General features: G+C 38.1%; 1 protein-coding gene across 12 annotated transcripts in view; it reads right to left on the bottom strand.

The window, feature by feature from the left end:
* Positions 1-6,116: 6,116 nt before the first annotated feature.
* The window catches only part of SSX2IP (SSX family member 2 interacting protein), a 42,520-nt gene continuing 29,726 nt past the window's right edge, over positions 6,117-18,910 (bottom strand). For 7 of the 12 annotated variants that reach the window (XM_082408379.1, XM_082408387.1, XM_082408388.1 and 4 more), the window contains 5 exons: positions 18,617-18,753; positions 18,092-18,265; positions 14,546-14,660; positions 13,903-14,068; positions 6,117-10,127 (listed from right to left, as the gene is read on the bottom strand). In XM_082408379.1, the coding sequence (XP_082264505.1) occupies positions 9,953-10,127; positions 13,903-14,068; positions 14,546-14,660; positions 18,092-18,265; positions 18,617-18,753 (767 nt within the window). In that variant the 3' untranslated portion in view covers positions 6,117-9,952. The remainder of the gene's footprint in view (positions 10,128-13,902; positions 14,069-14,545; positions 14,661-18,091; positions 18,266-18,616; positions 18,754-18,910) is intronic. The other 5 variants (XM_082408386.1, XM_082408389.1, XM_082408390.1 and 2 more) reach the window with 4 other exon arrangements.

Genomic DNA, 18,910 nt, shown 5'->3' with positions numbered 1-18,910 from the left:
AAGTGATCTTCCATGGCTCTTGATGAGTCAACATATGTTACCAATACTGCCCAGTTGTTATTTGAGGGGTCAACAGCAAGTTTGAAGTGATGGAAGAATTAGCCTCTGAATAGTTGGCCTGGAACAATTACAGGTGAGGACATTTTCAAAGACATTGAGAAAACACGAATTCAGTACAATTCGAAGTGGAATCTGCTCAGACAAGTGATGGTAATGTGTGAAGCAGCAGGTACTTTGCAGAAAGATGTAAATCTATTTGAATTTATTACGCAATGACACAAGAGCTGTTTTGTTATAGAACCAGTGGTCCCAGTGGTGAATTTCCTTCATTCACATGGACTTAACCATTGTCAATTCTGTGAATTTTTGTCGGCAATAGGAACTGACTACCCCAACTTTCTTGGCCACACAGCAGTTTGGTGGCTTAGCAGGGATAAGTTTCATTGTGATTATTTGAGCACAGGACCAAGACTGAAACTTTTCAAAGCAGGAGGAACCACCTTCATCCACTGTTATTGAATACTGAATGGCTTTGTAAATTCACTTTTGCTGAAGACTTGATGTTTCTCAATGAATTCAACCTCTTTGCCTGAACTTCGTTAAAATTCTCTCCTTCCTAGGGATGGTCGATAACCAAACTCCTGGTTCTTCTGCTTACACACGTGCCTTTTAGATGCCAGTGATATCCAAGTCTCTACCTTCTGCCTTTCATTCTTTCTCCTTTTTGACCTCATCTGTACCTATATGTTTTCTTAGAACTCAGTATCTAGCCCAGACCTCTTTGCTGATTTCCAAACCCGTATTTCCAGTTGCCTACTGGACACATGAACTTGGATGCTTCAGACACCTTAAATTCAGCATGCCCAGAACAATTCATTATCCCTGCATCAGGGATCCCCAAGACCACTCTTAGGCTTGATGATTCACTAGGACTCGCAAGTTGAGAAAAGCTGTTACACTCATGGCTATGATTTATTACAGCAAAAGGATACAGATTAAAATCAGCAGAGGGAAAAGGCACATGGGGAAAATCCAAAGGCACAGGAGAAATCAAGCACAAGCTTCCAGGTATCCTCTCCCAGTGGAGTCACATTGATGTGTGACAACACCTGTGAAGTGTTGTCGACCAGGGAAGCTCACCCAGGCTTTGGCATCCAGGGGTTTTATTGGGAGTCAGTCACATAGGCGTGGAGCACCCATGTGAATGACCTCAGCTACTCAGATGCCAGCCCCATGGGGCAAAAGCAGGCATTCACCATGAGTCACATTGTGAGAATGAACTTATGTGGTCACACCGTACAGCACGGCCCAAGGCTTCAGGCATATAAAAACATTCTTATCGGGCAGACTATTCCAAGGCCTCAGAGGTTATTTCCCAGGAGCCAGCCAAGGGCCAACCCTAAAGACAGAACTTTCTTGGGAGTAATGTACAGGTAGCCCAGGGCTACTGAGTTAACTCTTTCCCACATGACCTCCCAAGGCTGTTCTCCCTTACACTCTATCATCTGCCATTACCTGAGTTGGAAATCAGCCTAGAGTGCTTTGTTTAACTCCAACATCCAATCAGATCTACCTGTAAATCCATCCCCTTTCTCAATCACTTCTCGCTTGGGTTACTGCAAACTGGCTTCATCTCCACTTTGCTTTCCTTCCAGCAATTCTCCATATTGCTTCCATCTGGAAATTAAGATCGTGATAAATTCTATGATGGAGGTATGCACAATCAAGGCATTTGTAATAAATGCTATAATAGAGGAATGCTCATGGTGCTGTGACAAGGAGAGAGGAGGAACAGTCTGCTTGTGTCACGTTCCTGCTTGATTTATTCAAAAGCATCACCAAGCCTTTAGGATAAATTCAGAATCCCTTGTATCCAAGACCCTCTTAACCTGGCCCCTGCCTACTCTCCCACTGGTCTCCTATACCATTTACTCTGTGCAAACAGAACCACTTGTAGTTTCAATAAAGGTTCTGTGGTTTCACACCCTTGACCTTAACTGTTCTGTTTCCTTTACCTGGAATGTCTACTCTTCAATATTTAGCTCAAACAGCCTCTCTGATCTCCTACCTCCCAGTCAAAGTCGCTGCCCCCCTTCTCTGATTTTCTGAGCGCTCTGACACCTCTATTGTAATGCTTGTCCCACTGCCTTCAATAGTTCACTCACTTGTTTCCCCTGGTAGATTGTTAGTTTCTGACAACAATGACCAAGTCACCTTCAATGTTACAGCCCCAGCACCTAGCACTGCAATCCTACTAGGAACTCAATAAACATTTGCTGAGGGAATTAAAGAAAGTTCAACTCTGAAAGCAGAGAGGTGACTGCCTGCTTATAGAATCAGGGAAAAAGCTTTATAGACATAACATTTAAGTTACTATTAAAGGAAAATAGATGTTATCAGATTGAGAGAAAATGCCATAAAATAATTTTAATATGATTCCTATGCTCAACTGTAGCTCCACCATATATTAGCTGTGTGGCATTGGGCAAATTGCTCTCTCCTTGCTTCAGTTTCCTCATCTGTCAAGTGGGTATAACTATAGCTCCTACCTATAAAGTTGTTGGGAGAAATAAAAGAAATTACTTATTATGGCTTTAGTGTGGTGTCTGGAACACAGCAAGGGCTGTTTGAAATGTGGTAAGTGTCTACCCACAAAAAGCAGTTTGATTGTGTCACGGATGTGTAGGTTGAGGGAAGTTGGCATGGAATTTTGAGAGGCTCTCCAGCAGCCTGAGTTATAAATGAGTCGACAGAAGGCTGCTCTTTTCTATCAGCTCTGCTCTCACACAACAAATGCACTCCTAAGACCACCATGTGCAAAATTGCACAGTAAATAACACAGGGTGTTGTTTGGAGAAAATAGGATTATGGGCACAACACTCAAAACCTTCATCAGTGACTCAGAAAAAAATAAATCCTAATACAACCAGCAGCAGAGTTTTATACATGTTAAATGGTTAAGAAACACATAAACACCACAAAAAATACAGCACTTGACTTTGGAAAAGACTGGAAGTTTGCTTATGGAAGGGGTGTCGGAAGGTTGTAGCTTGTGAGTTATTGTAAAGTGGCGGCAGGAAGTTGTCTGAAATGGAAGGAGAAGTTGTAATGCCAGATAGCGGTGGGTGTTGCTTGTAACACACATGGTAAACTGAAGTTGCTGGTGGATATTTGGGGTGTCTATGTGTTTTATGTGTCCCTACCCAGCTCAGTTCAGCTGGGGGTCGTTTTCCGTATCCACCTGGTGTTTCTCACAGACAGAATCACGCATTAGCAAACGTGAATTTTGCACTATGCTTAAACCAACCCCTAATGTATCAATCACACTGGGACAAATTTGATTTTTTGCGTTGCACTTCTAAACCAAGTGTTTTAGGAGAACTGACTGTACATTAAGATAGACTACAACTTGACTCCATCTTTTACTGATAGAAACCATACCTGAGGTATGAATTAAAGGGAGTAGTTTTGAAGGGATTAGGGTTAAACAGTCGAAACTCAAGTCAGAGTTCTGGTTGCTTGGAGGAGCCTTCAGCCACAAGTAAGGTGACCGTTCATCCCACTTTACACCTCTGGTATGGGCCTCATTACGAACAGCTCCCCTTTCACTACTGAAAACTTCTCAGTTTGGACAATAATTTCTAGATTTTAAATTAAAAGCATGAATTGAATTTGTCATTTCCTCAGATCTTTGCCTTTGATAAAAATGAGCAATACTGTGTCAGAAATAAAGGATCAAAGCTGAATTTTCTAATTCCAGTTAACATTTTCCATGGTTTCTTTAAGATCAAAATAGTTTCTTAGAACTAACATAGGACATGGTTTTGTATGACTAGTTGTTGACGGATTTCTATTTTTCTTTAGGGCGTTAAGCCTAGAAGAAATAACTGTTTGGGAAAGTTTGATTTCACTAAATTCAAATAATCTATAGAGATTTTTCACTATTTAATTCCTTTTGCTTAAAAAGGAATGAAACCACCAAAAATAATCTATCAATTAGTTACTTTTCAAGGTAAAAGCAACTGATAAAGAAAAAGGCTAAAAGAGTTTAATCGATCTTCCATAAAAGCATTGCACTCCTGGGCAACTCTTTCAGAACTGTTTCATTGAACCTTTTCACTGATATAAAATCAGGAAAAAAGGTTATTCTGAAAGAGTTAGAGTTACAGGTATTCGGGGTAAATTAATTATGATGTTGTAATCAAGTAACGACCACACTTAGGGGCTGGAGAGGAATAGGTGCAGACACTTGTTAGGGTTGAGAACCAGCAGTGTCTGACCCCATCCCTAGCTGGACACCAGGTATATTAGAGAATTGGGTCCAGAGAACCGGAATGGAGGGCAGGTTCTAGGGTCTCAGTCTGAGGGCTTTAGGGAACGTGCAAAAGTCTGCTTTTTTCTAATCAGTACATTGGGCTGGGGCGTGGTTTGCTTTAACGGAGCACTGTAACCAGGAAACTGTCTTGACAGACCAGAAACAAGAAAACTAAATATCTAAATGCAGACACAGCAGGGAAACTAGAAAATCTCCAGCTGCCCTGCAAGCAGCTGTTCTTTCTAAATTGAGTAAAAATATTCATACACGTTACTTAATTCTACTACTTTAACATTCATTTTTCATGGTGATATCTGCAAAAGATTACTGGACCATCGGACAAAACAATGTTTTTGGTCACCGTGACTGTAGTCACAGAGGGACATGGTGCACACAGTGCGAGAGAACAAAAGACACGGCAGAAAAAGCAGGCTGTCTAGGTATATCTTGGCATTACTCAGTGGCCTTTCGTTAAGAGTATTATTTGCTATTAAATTAGCTATCTCAATTAGATCCTTAATGCCCTAAACTTGAAAAGGTAGAGAGATTCAGTTCTGAATAGGACTGCCACGGTCACCATTAACAAAAACAAGGGTGAGCCTCGTATGCGGATCAAACAATCAATACCTTTGGTGTAGAAGATGACAGGGTGACAGATTATGGGTTAAGAATTGAACAATTTCACTTAGAAAGCCATACCAAAAGGCACTATAGCAGGCTGGAATAAGTTGAAATTTAGGGATGAGAAGATCTGGGTTTTTCAGTTCTGATTTTGTCACTTATAGTTATGTGAGCTCGCATTTGTCCCTTGACATCTGAGTCTGTTACCAACTCTCTAAAAATAGGAAGGTTAATATTCTTTTTGGCAGGGTTGTTGAATCAAAAGAAAATGTGTGTCCAGCATACTATATTTTAGTAAACATGTAAAATTACCATTTAAACATTAAAAAACTTCATATTATGAAAAGGTTAGAGAAGGCAAGAGAAGTCTTAAGATACATTCCTTCTAAAAATTAAGATGATTTGAAGCTTTAATAATCAGTAATAAATCCCTTGCACAGAGTAATATGTTTTGCTGGTTATATTTTTTTAAAGTAAGTAACACATCAAACACGTTATGTAGCAGAGCTATCAGTGCTCACCAAATAGTCTCATTTTCTGCATCTCCCAGTCTTGTTTGTTGTTAGGTTGAGGCTGTAGGTCTAGGTTGTGGACAAAGCAATGTGCGTGTCTCTTTCAGATCTGGTTCTTACTATCCACCATCACCTGCCAGTCTGCTCTTTCCCCGATCTGACAACATTGCTGGCCATGGAGCAGACCGCCCAATCCACATTGGTCATGTCATGAGCAAGAATTCAATTTTTGTATTGAACCACACAAGTTTGGTGTTTTTCATTGTAGAATGGCCTACTCTATTCCAATTCTCTGTGCGAGGAACCAAGCTAGATAGGGCTGGAAATCAACCAAAAAAAAAAGGCTCCTAACCCTCCTGAGAAAGAAGAGTTTCAGGATTTTGACCTGAAATTTAGTCCATTCATGCCAATGAAGTGATGTGCTACTTGTTTCATTAGTATGTCATCTCTCTCATTAATAAATGTTATGTGCTCACTATGGGTTAAGCATCATATGAGGTATAAGTATTTCTGAATCTAAAATATAAGAGGATCTCTACCAGGATCTTTATGTATCACTGGCATTACAGTACCTCCTAAGACCTCTGAAATCAGGTATTTGTAAATGTTGAAAACAAAAACAAAAACAAAAAAACCAACGAGTCAAGTGAAGTATTTTTATATAAATCAAATAATTTAATCAGTCCATTCCACTTTAATCTACATCCAACCTGAAAAAAACATCATATTTAGAGAAATGACTAGAATAACCTATCTCATTATCCTTATCTACATGGCCCAAATCTTTGTAAATTCTTTTCCTATTAGATAATAATACATGTTCTTGTGGGCAGAAATTCTTTTTTTTTAATTATTTATTTATTTATTTATGGCTGTGTTGGGTCTTCGTTTCTGTGCGAGGGCTTTCTCTAGTTGCGGCGAGCGGGGGCCACTCTTCATCACGGTGCGCGGGCCTCTCACTATCGCGGCCTCTCTTGTTGCGGAGCACAGGCTCCAGACGCGCAGGCTCAGTAATTGTGGCTCACGGGCCTAGTTGCTCCGCGGCATGTGGGATCTTCCCAGATCAGGGCTCGAACCCGTGTCCCCTGCATTGGCAGGCAGATTCTCAACCACTGCGCCACCAGGGAAGCCCTGTGGGCAGAAATTCTTAATGCTGCTTTGCAGGTATTTTGATTGTAGAAAACAAAAACAAAACCAAACACCCAACAAAAACAAAACAGTAATATATTAATTACATAGTTCTTCCCATAGGAAATAATGCAAAGACTCTTTAACTAGAAGCTTGCCATGTCACTGTTAGGAGATGGATACGTGGTCCTGGAGCAGAACAATGAGTCCAAGTTTTATCACCAGACCGAATGTCTGAACAGCATCTCCCATTGTTTATGACTATTTAGGTTTATATAGCTGGTCTTCCACTCAACCCAGAGATTCTCAGTGGCAGGGAGCATGCTTAGTTGTCTTTCTCTCCCCAGTAACTAGAAGGTAGTAATAAGTCCTGACACACAGCAGCTACTTTATATGCTTATGAAAAGAATGAAAAAAATTAAGGACAAACATAGGAAGAAGTATATTTACTAGACTTCCAAGACCCATACTTAATTTAAATCCAATCTAGAAATAAGAACATGATTTACATCAGGCAACAGGTGTTCAAGACTTTTACAACAGGGCAATCACAGAAGGGGTTTGCTAGCTCACAGCGTTCTGCGCGTACACACTGCAAAGCCTCTCCTGGCATTCTGGGCGTTTTCAAATGCTCCACCAGGACAGGTCAAAACTGGATTCTAGGGCGCTCTCCTTCTCACCATGCACCATGGAATATGTTTCCCCACAAAAAGTGCTACCACAGGCCTATGAACAAGTCTGGTCAGCAAAGGTACGAAAAATGCAACTCTAAGTACGACAGTATTTTAATTATACCACGAGGAAAACAATTTGCCGTGGATTGTTCCGTGAATCTAAACATTTAATACATTGCTTCTACAAGAAAGTACCTATTTATTAAGTTTAATTTTAATCTTAATTTTCTGGTAGGATTGTTCTTCTATTAAGTTTCTCATCATAAATTGAAGATATAAAAATTTAACAGTAGGAAATAAAATCTCTTAAATTTTCTTTGCCACTTTTATGCTTTGAAAATTCAAAATGGATAAAAACAAATAAGGCACAGAATGTTTCAGATCTGCATCCTGATCAACAAGAAGACACTGAAGATGGTCAGGAGGACTTTCAAGCAAAAGTGAACGTGGTGCTCTCACCTCGTCGTGGCTAAATGCACAAGACTGCAGCACGGCTGTATTACTAGTACACTGCAAACACCTAGACAGGGAAGGGAAATAAAATCTAGTCTTATGTGTGGAGTCAGGAGTTATCCAGCATGGAAACCGTTTCAACATTCTGGGAAGTTTAGCATGAATAGGAATCATCATTGGAGCTGGAATGTAAAGCAAACTCTACGCTGTTAAGTAAAAGATACAACTACTGGCAGATCTTTTATCAAAAGCACAATGATCCTGGCTTTCATTTTCCTGTTTCTTTCACACCTTAGATTTCACAGTAAGTCTCAAGGGAATTTTTCTTTCCAATATGAGAATTCAACCAACTTTAAAACGAAAAAAAACAAAAAACTGATGCTGCTTTGTAGAAATTCATCATTGTGGAATGCAATATTCCTAAAATAAGAGATTACTCTAAAAATTAGAACACTGTTTCTAGCCAAGTATATCATGGAAACCCCTGAAAAAAACCCCCCAATTCTTGACAAATATATCACTGCCTATTTAGAAAATGTGATTGCTTTTCTTTGATCACGTTATTGCTCAATAGCAAAAGAACGATATCACAGCTGTTTCTTCCTTTGGAGTATGGTACTACTTCTGAAATTCTGCATCATTTCTAATATTTTTAAATGGTAAAGAAGGGGCATGCACCAAGCTGAATGCGGTGACTAATTTGCTTTTGCTCAAGAGCCAGCTTTCTGAGACTATAAATGCGGTACTTTCTCATGAGTACTTTCACTAATGTCTTACAAGATACTCAATAATATGCTATTAACCCTGAAAAAAATGGCTGCTGCTACGCAACTCCAAAGAGTTATATATATAGTGGGTGGATGACAAGAGTACTTTTTAACATGACAAATTTAAATTGAACAGCCACAACCAGGCGAGTGAATACAAATGGTTAAACTGCTAGAAAATGGGAAGGCAGATGGGCCTAAACTACAATACCTATAGCAAGGACTGGATATGTGTAGGCTTCTACATGCAGAGACAAATTCAGTTTGGTACTTAAAGCTTTCTGATGAAAATTCTAAGAAAGTGCTTGGGCCCACACTTACATTATTCTTACTATCAATAATAATAACAATAACAACCATGAAGAAACATGCAGTCAGTCCTGAAAATGAAATGGCAAGTTTGTCCAGAGTATCGTATCTGGACTATAAAATCTGATGCTTTTATGCTATCAGATTTCCTTATCAGTAAATATCTCATTGAAAAATTATTAATGAATTATTGGCAACTATACAAAGCCTTTGCTGGTATAGGTGTTACGGTATGGGTACCCATCTGGTAGAGAAAATATCACCATCCAAACATCTTAAATACCTTACTATCTTCTATCATCCAAATATCCTAAGCCAATATTCTTAAATTGTTTCATCCAAAGGTACTCTCTGTCTTACCTCTATTACGCTAAAATCAATAATCCTTTGAAAAATTGTAATATCCTACATATTAAAAAAACCTAATGCTGTAGAAATCTCCAAAATGTAACATTAGTAATGTTAATGATCTAAAGAACTTGGCTTCATGGAATAGCTTTTCAGTATTTATTGCTCAGATGGGTTCAAAAAATTCTTAAGCATAATGTGGCAATGGCTCTAATACATCTGTAAACAGAATATCACTAATAAAAATTTTATTGGCATGAAATACTATAATTATGGATGTGTAAAATCTTTAAATCTTAAAGCCTCTTAACATAATCATGTATATCTATGTACAAAACATACATAAATTTTACTTTATTTAAAACATATGAAAGAGGGTATTTCAAATCACACTAAACATAATAAATATATAACTTGCTTTGTTAAAAAGCTACAGTATACATTCAAGGAAAGGCTAAACTTCCAATGCCAACTCTATATGAGACAAAATTAAACATTTACAATAATCAGTTTCCTAAAAGTGCTATTTTTAATACCTATAAGAGGAAACTCATTCTAGTGCTTTGTTTCCATCCAAACGTTTATACATTCCTTTATTCACAGAACCAGGTGCTTCTGTTACTAAAAATACATATCCAAAGCTTTTATATCCTTTTAAATAGATTTAACATTTTAGCTCTTTGGGGGAGGAACAGGGAAGTCCAAACAAACAACACAGACCACTTTAAATTATTAGAGATGACTGACTTTATAACACACCCTGTTTCAACTCAGATGTGAAATTTGATGAACGTTAATGAAAAAAAAAAATCCCAGTTCACATGTCTAAGGTAAGTCATCCTTCTCTACATGAGAATTTGCGTAGGTCGAGGAGCGTCCACTATAGCCACCTTCCTGTGAATCAGGCCTTGATGCCACGCTCCACTTCTGATTTGTACATTCTCTTCCAACCTGATTTGGCTTAGATTCTTCAGGGGTTGTATTTAGTACACTGATGGAACTGTTGGGGAAAGAAAAGGGAGATCTTCATCACCATCTCCTCCTCCTTTCATACCTTAGATATGCCTGAATGTTAAAATCTGATTACTCCCTCGTCTCATGCTAAGTAAATTTTGAGGACACACTGGTCAAGAACACAAAAGTGTTTCAACATGGTCACTTTTATCTATCCATCTATTTATTTTATTTATCTGTTCAGTCTACTGTGAAGGATGCTACCCAACTAGAGCCTAAGGTAGATAGAGAACACGTGAGTTTTGAAAGCTAATGTTCCCCACACCCCTGTCTTTCCGTCACTAGTTTCTAATCTCTTCATAGTTTCTTTCTTCACTCATCCATCTGTTCATGCATGCTTTCATCCTCCATCCGTTCACTCATGCAGATATTTAATGAGTGCCTACAAAGTGGTTAGGAGTCCAGACCCTGAACAGATGGTTTATGCTCATATCCCAGCTGGACCACTTACAACGTCACTTTGGGCAAGTTAACCCTCCCTGTTCTTCAGCTTCCTCAGTTGTAAAATGGAAATAATAATAGAACCTACACCTCACAGGGTTGGGGTGGGAACTAAATGAGTTAACACACACTAAGCACTTAACGATGATGCTCAATTAACTTCAAGTGTCGGACAATAACAATCGAAGTGTCTGAACACAGACACAGTCCCTAGCTTCAGAGATACAGTCTGAGGTATGCTTTGCAACCACCCTCAAAACGAGGAAATTTAGTTAAATGATTACTTGCAAATCATGGGATTGAACCAATGAACAATACATTTTTATCAACTGAATATCTTACGTAATTTTTTTCACAAAACTTCTTTTGCCTAAATGTTCATTTTTTGGTGTGACTTTGGTTAACTAACTCAACCTTATAATGTGGCAATCCTAAAAAAAATTGAGTTGCTTTAATTCTAAAACGCTAAACCAAAAACATAATTGACAATTTTACTTACACTTACTTGCTTAAAAAAAAAAAGGAACTTGCTTATAATTCAGATTCAGAATCCCTGCTGTCTCAGATGAGATGAGATCAATGATGAACTAAGTTCTCTACGTAACTTAGTACAAGAGGTACTTTGCAGGGAATCCAGGCACAGCCCGTATGTAACATTCCTCTCTACAGTGAAGGAGCAATGAGGATGTTGCTGTAGAAATTAGCTACAAATATTCCTCATTATTTTGTCATAATCTTATTACGAACCCAGATCCAAGGTGCTTTAGGAGCAGGAATCCAAATATACCAAATAATTTAAAATTTCAAGAACGATGTCAAGCTGCACAGCTTCTCTCCTGGTAACTAGTTACATGACTTTTTGTTTTACCCTCAGTGGCCAGTATCTGTGAACAGCTTAATGAAATTTCTTTAAGATCCACAATTCTGTTTCTATGCCACTGACATTGTTCAGTATAGCTCTTGAACACAAAAAACAGAAAAGCATTTTTATAATCCACTTATGTTTACATATATTTTTATTTTTATAGCCTGTTATTGAAAGTTTACAATGGACCAAGTACTGTTTTAAGTGCTTTACATATATTGGTACCGAATCTCACAGTACCCTATGGTGTAGGTACTAAATGTTGGACTTTTTATTAAACACAAAACAAAGTCTTCAAGGAATATTTATGTTAAATACTTTACAACTAAAAATAATTATGTAACAAAGTAAAAATTTTAAATACATAAAAATAATTGAGGCAACTAAGCTATGTTCTCTTTTAGGTACAGAATGCATTACAAGCATACTTCGTTTTATGGCATTTCAACTTATTGCACTTTGCAGATACTGTATTTTTTTTATAAACAGAGGGTTATGGCAACCCTGGGTTGTCAGACGAATTAGCATTTTTTAGTGATAAAGTATTTTTTAATTAAGGTACGCACATTGTTTTTTAGACATAATGCTATTGCACACTTCATAGACTACAGTACAGTGCACACATAACTTTTATATGCACTGGGAAACCAACAAGTTTGAGTATCTCGCTTTGTTGCGATACTCGCTTTATTGCAGTGGTCTGGAACTGAATCTGCAACATCTCCGAGGGCTGCCTGTATTTGTAAATGGTGAGCAGAACGCCTGTCTACATCTGTACACAGAGTTCTTACTGGTCAAATTTGGGGGCTTCAATAACATTCTATGTAAGAAAATACTCTGAGCTTATATTATCTTTTGATTGTAAATTAAACAAACTTTAACTTCCTATATTTCACACATCAACCTATTGGCTCTAACTGCAAAACACAGCCTAAATCCAAGCACAGTTCTGTCTTCATGTAATGACCCTAGGGTGCAAATTACCACATCTCTCACCTCAACTCCACTGATGTTTCTTAACTGGCTCTCCTGGCTTGTGCTCCTACAATCTGTTTCTCATATAATAAAATGAAGTAATCTTTTTAAAACTTGGATTTTTAAAAAATCATTATCTCACTTAAAAGGTCTCCAATGCTTTTCCATTGCCCTTAGAACAATATCCGACTTGCAAGTACAGACTAACATAGTTGACAAATGAAATCGCAAGTGCGTGTCGGAGCACAAGCAGAGTGGGCTGGGTATAAACAATATCAGTCATGAGTTGATAACTGCTGAACCTGGGTGACGGGTACGCAGCGTCCCTGACCTCATTCCCTCTACCTGTGTATACATGTGAACTTTTACATAATGCTACCTCCCACCCTCACACCTCCGGGTCGTGCTCACTAACTACACTCGCCATCCACAAACACGCCCGTGTCCCGCCTCAGGGTTCCTACATTTGCCTGGAGGACTCTTCCCCCAGCTCCCTTTTTGCCCCCCAGTGTTTACTTAGAGTCCTAATCCTTTTAAAGGCCAACTACAAATGAGAGTGCCTTGTCCTTTTTTAAAACTTCATATTTTTGTTTAAAAATTTATCTATTTAACAATTCTTGGTCCAAGGGCTAGCTGGCGTCTTCAGCACTTAGCTGCACGCCAGTCTCTCTCTCACTACAACAGGCCAACTGTGCTGCAGCCCTGGCTCCCGCTTTCTAAGGCGCCTGGGAAGGCCTTCGTGCCACTGTCTCCTATGTTAATGAAGAGGAGAGCGGTCACCACCACACTTGGCGACATGTCCCTTTGCTCTTTGCTACTCCTCTCTATCTCCCTAGGAATGTTCTATCTGCTTAGCTCAAAATTAATCTTGGAATAGGCTCTGAGGTAGAGTACTGATATTATACCTTAGAAAATGATGTAACAACTTAAGACAGAGGAAAATACCACAATGCATCAGTCAAAAGCAGTATCTGGCTCTCCTGGGGGTGGGGAGCAACTTTGTCTGCCCTGTCATCCTTGGGCACAGATCCTCTTCACCAGTCAAGGGGAGGGGGCTTTTCTCGGGTCTTTGTCCTTCCACACCAATAAAATGGGCATACCACAAGAAACTCTAAAATAGGTACTCTACAGAAACTATCAAAACAATATCCTTCTATTCAATACAATTAAATTATTAGGTAACTCCTGAAATAAGATTGTATTTTAAATTGTATTTTACATGTGAAGTAAAAAGAATCACATTATATGACTTGGCTCCCAGAAGACAGGGACCAGAGCTACCTTGTTCACTACTGTATTCCCAGCACCTAACAGGTGTCTATAGGATACCCAATAAATATTTGTACAATGAATGAGTCAATCTACTCAATTCCTCTCCAGAGTCTCTACTGGTGCTCGTCCTAGACACGCCAACTTTTCCTTTGCAACGCAACTCTAGCACTTTAACAAACATGTGAGAAGATCACCTATAGACCAGTACCTATGTTCAGATACACAGGAACGCGTCTGGCAAAAGTCTGAAGTAGAAGGAGAAGCAGGAAGAGACTTAGTAAGTTTAGACATGCAAACTGGAGACCCACTAGGCGCACCGTGAGGCTTCTTCTGCCGTGGCCTCGAGTGCACTGTAGGGTTGTCCCGATCAGAACCTGTTTAAAAAAGAAAAAAAGAAAAAAAAAGAAGGAAAAAAGGCACTACATATGGACAAGCATTAAATATAGTGAAGGTAATTAACTAGGGTCCTAGACTAGATTCATTTGCAGTTTTAAGTGAGGTGTGAGAGAACAAATTAATCTAAATATCCACTGTGGCCCTATGAGTCTAGTCTAGCTAATCCGGTGATCTTTGTTATGCACTGTCCACAAACATTTAGAAGGATCTAGTTTAAAAAATATTTCTAGATTGTGAATTTTCAAAACTTGACATTATTACACTCACAACAAAAGTTGCTCTGGGTATGCAAAGTCCTCCTGTCATTTCTATTTTGACTACAGTAAATAAAATATCAAAGTTAATTTTTAGTTCCAATTAGAGAGTTCTTACTGGTGACTGCTAAAATTATATATTAATAATTATCTACTTTATTTACATGCGTTTTCAGATTAAAGAATTTATGAAGTACTCACTTCCTGAGAAGGCACTGAGAAGTTTCACATTTTCTGAGTTCTGGTGGTCAAAGGTAGTCATATTTAGAAACTGTTGCTTTAACCAACTGGCTCTTTCTTCTTCAAATGCCTTTCTCTACCATAACAAGCAAACCAAAGAAATACCGATCAATACTTCAACATTCACACAATTGCCATTTCACACGATTTCTCTAGCTATTTGTGTCTGCTCTCTGATTATCTCTATATATTTAGTCAAAGGAATTAACCCTAGAAAACTAAGAAAAATTTCATTTAAGAAAATTATGTTTAAAAAATAAAAATTCATCTGTTTCTCCTGACAAGCCAACTACTATTTTCACATCAATTCTGAATAAATTCAAGTGTATAACACAAAATAATAAGCATGTTAGCGTAACTTTAAACATATGGAATATGAGCACAACTTCTGAACACACAAAACATGGTAAATATAAGATTACAAACAACAGAAAAATTGACATTTACCCCATTGTAAACTAATCACTTGGAAAAAAAAAAAGGAGATATGACTTCATCAAGCACTGCTCTCATCCTCCAACCATCTCCCAGTACTAGCAGCCGTCACCACTAGACCACAGAGGGCCTATGTCAAACCTCCTCCTTCTGAATAGCTAATTAGCAATCCTAAATTCTCCCTCTCCCCTCGGGTCTCTCGTACTTCCTTCCCATCCTTCACTGGCCCCACTGTCCTCAGTGACCAGAGGCAGATAGAGTCTCAGGCAGAGAATGGGGAGTGTTATGTAAAGCAGCAAGAGTATCTCTTGGAGTAGCGTCAGGGGTGGTGGGGGGATACGGGCTCAGAAACACAGGTGATCCCATAAGACAGGAGGAAATGCTGGTGCAAACTGTTTTTGCTCCTGAGGAAGATAGCTATTGATGACACAGACTTTCATAATTACAGAGGAAGGTCATGTCAGCTACTTAAGATAGCATATAGTCTTTCATTCATAAATATTAATACAAAATCATGGATCACCAGACATTTGAAGAAAACTAACAGCATAAAAGAAAAACGGCCAGGATAAATAAAGAGAACTGGCCAAGGGAAACAATTCAAGATAAACTTTTTTTTCAAATAACACAAATTATCAGACAGATTTATGAATATTTGTAAAATATAATGGTATACCAAAAAAAGCAAACAATAAGGACATTAGAAAACTTAAAAGATAAATTCTGAAATAAAAACTCAGTGGATGAAGTGAATAATAAAACTGACCTTTGCTGAATACCAGGTTGGTGATGCCCAAGATAAGAGTGAGAAAATATTCCTGAATCCAGAACATAAAGTCAATCTATAGATGTAGTCAGAAGGCAAAACATTTGTCTAACAGAATTTCCAGAATGCAAGAGAAGAAGGAAAAAATACAGAATTGAAGAAAGTATCCCTAAACTGAAGAAATATAGTGTCTTCAGGCTGAAAGGAGCTACCCAGACATATCCTGGTAAAATTGCAGAACTCTTAAGAACATAAAATTCCAAAAGCTTCCAGAGAGGGGGAAAAACAAAACACAGGTATCTACAAAGTAATACAGGTTATATTACAGCCAGGCTTCTCATGAGCAAAACAAAACACTGGAAGAAATGGAATAACTCAAAAGTTTTGAGGGGAAAAGTTAGAAAACTAAATTCTATATCCAGCCAAACCAATCAACTAAGAATGTATTTTTTACATATTCCAGAATTCAGAATATTTTTCACTCACACACTACTTATGAAAAACTTACTCAAGAAAGTAATACAGCAAATTGGAAAAGGAACTGAAGAAAGAGAATAACATGAGATATAAGTTGAATCTGATTCAGGAAATCATAAAGGAAGCTACAAAGAAAGTCAAAGTATTTACTACACAGTGATACATGGAAGATTTTCTTCCATGTGGCAAAATCTTAATAACAGAATATTTTTTATGTGTCCAAAAAAATTACTTGGCTACAGAATGAATAACATTTACATAATCACTATGTTACCAACGTTCTTTCTGGTTATTAATTCTTAAGTCTCAATCTTAGACAAAGTACTTACACCTGAATTGTATTAAAAGACAGAATATAAACGTGATAATACTTGACAATGAAAACTAATATCACAGACAAAAACTGGGGAGTCGAAGGGTAAGAGCAGTGCAACAAGGGTAACTACAAGGATGTCCTCATCTTTTGTCTCAGGGATAAACCTATACTGTCTGAAGTTGAGCAAACCTGAAATGGAAGCATTAAACAAATTTACTTAAAGCAAAAAAGTCAACCAGGAGAAATAATTCTTTAAAAAGTAGCTTAAAAAAGTAAAAATATTATGAAGAAATCATATGTAAATGAGAAACAGTGGGAGGTATGCTAAAGACACGAAACTCCTTATCTTTCATAGTGGGGGATCGATAGGCTTATATCAAGAAAAAAGGTTGAACTTTATTTCAAGTTAAAATAGTACTTCCCAGAAGAATCACAAACTTTTAACAGTGGTTACTTCTGAGGAATGAAACTGGCAATAAGAATGGAGGATACTGTCTTACCTTGTAGCTTTTTGTATGGATTGAGTTTCTTTTTTTAAACCATTTTCAGACATTACTTCTTTAATTTTTGAAAAGGAAATATGTAGGTAATACACTGCTAAATAAAAAAGCGACCTGTCGAAGTGTATACACACACAGTTCAAACTGTTAATGCATTCATCCCTGGGTAAGGGGATGGAGAGAGAGAGAGGGAGAACTTTATTTTTACTGTATTCTACCCCTAACCCCCTTTTTTTAAAACAAAAGACATGTTTTTGGTTGCACTCTCTTCTGACTCTACACCTACTGACAGTGGAGACATGACAGATGCCCAAAAGAAATCTCTTGTGTGAAGCTAAACCCTTAACAGTAGAAAGCCACCCAATGGACTTTCCTGGCAGCGCAGCAGTTAAGAATCCGCCTGCCAATGCAGGGGACACGGGTTCGATCCCCAGTCCAGAAAGATGCCACACGCCGCAGAGCAACTAAGCCCATGTACCACAACTACTGAGCCTGCGCTCTAGAGCCCATGAGCCACAACTACTGAGCCCACACACCTCAACTACTGAAGCCTGTGCCCCTAGAGTCCATGCTCTGCAACAAGAGAAGCCACTGCAATGAGAAGCCCATGCACCGCAATGAAGAGTAGCCCCTGCTCGCCACCAACTAGAGCAAGCCGGCATGCAGCAACGAGGACCCAATGCAGCCAAAAAAATAACATAAAACAAAACAAAACAAAACAAAATAAAATAAAATAAAGAAAGCCACCCAAAAGGGATGATAAATGCTTATAGTTTTTTCAATAAAAAAATTTTTTTTCAATACAAAAATGTTTCAATTCCAAATCTGGTAAAGGCAGAATGATATCCTTCTATTATAGCTTCCATTTCAAGCTATTTGTGAAATCACTGGTAAAATACTTGAGAAAAAAAATGGATAGCAAAGAAACAAGAAAAAGCAGAACTTAGATGCATTCTGCTGACCTCTCCAGGACCTTCAAACGCTCTACAAAGAAAGCCAATTGCTTAAAATACCTCCAATCCTAGGCGAATAGCTGCTTCTGTAAAGCTTCGTCTTTCTTTCTCGAAATTCTTCTTTTGCTCTTTAAATAGGGACCATTCTTCTTTGAGGCGTTCCTTTTCTTCCAACAAGTAACAGTCTCGTAGCAGTGAAGTGGTGTCATCATCACACGCAGTAGCAAGCTGCTGCTATTAAATTTTAAAACATAGTAAGTTCCAGAGTGTCCCTGCAACACTCCAGCAAGTTGAAATGAACGCAAGGGAAAAGCAGGTCAAACTTTAGGGGAAGGAGAGAAATGATAAAGAATCAGAAAGTCAACTGAAATGAGGAGTCTCATTTCCCAAATGCTTCTAACTGGCAAAGCCCCTACTAAGGAGTGCTACGTGGTCTATCTCCGGGCAAGCACAGAACTTAGTTTAGACTGAAAAATGTCAAATGCTACAGATCTTATAAAGTAAAGGAGTAAAAATATAGTAAGATTAAGTAAAATTCTGACCCTTCACAGGGGAGAACAGTTTTAAAAGGTGCCTCGCATTTACCTGTAAAAGTTGCTGCTGAGTTTTAATCATTTCTTTACACTGTTGAATTTCTAACTCAAGTTTTTCAGTTTCTTGTTCATGGTCTTGTCGTGAGATTACATCTTCATCATTAAAACCTTCTACGTGTACCTTTGAAACTAACACAAAACCAGTAATTTGACATAAACCTTACAATCATCATTTTAGTTTATGGAGTTTGGGGACATATATTTAAAAATCAAGGCTCTCAGAACTTTTCCCTTTCTGGAATCTTGCAGGTTTTCTAAAAGGTAGGTATTTCCTTTGCCCTTTAAA

The sequence above is a fragment of the Balaenoptera borealis genome (assembly GCF_965194805.1).
Source record: "Balaenoptera borealis genome assembly, chromosome: 1".
Taxonomy (NCBI): Eukaryota; Metazoa; Chordata; class Mammalia; order Artiodactyla; family Balaenopteridae; genus Balaenoptera; species Balaenoptera borealis.
This window is presented reverse-complemented; position numbering and strand designations above follow the sequence as displayed.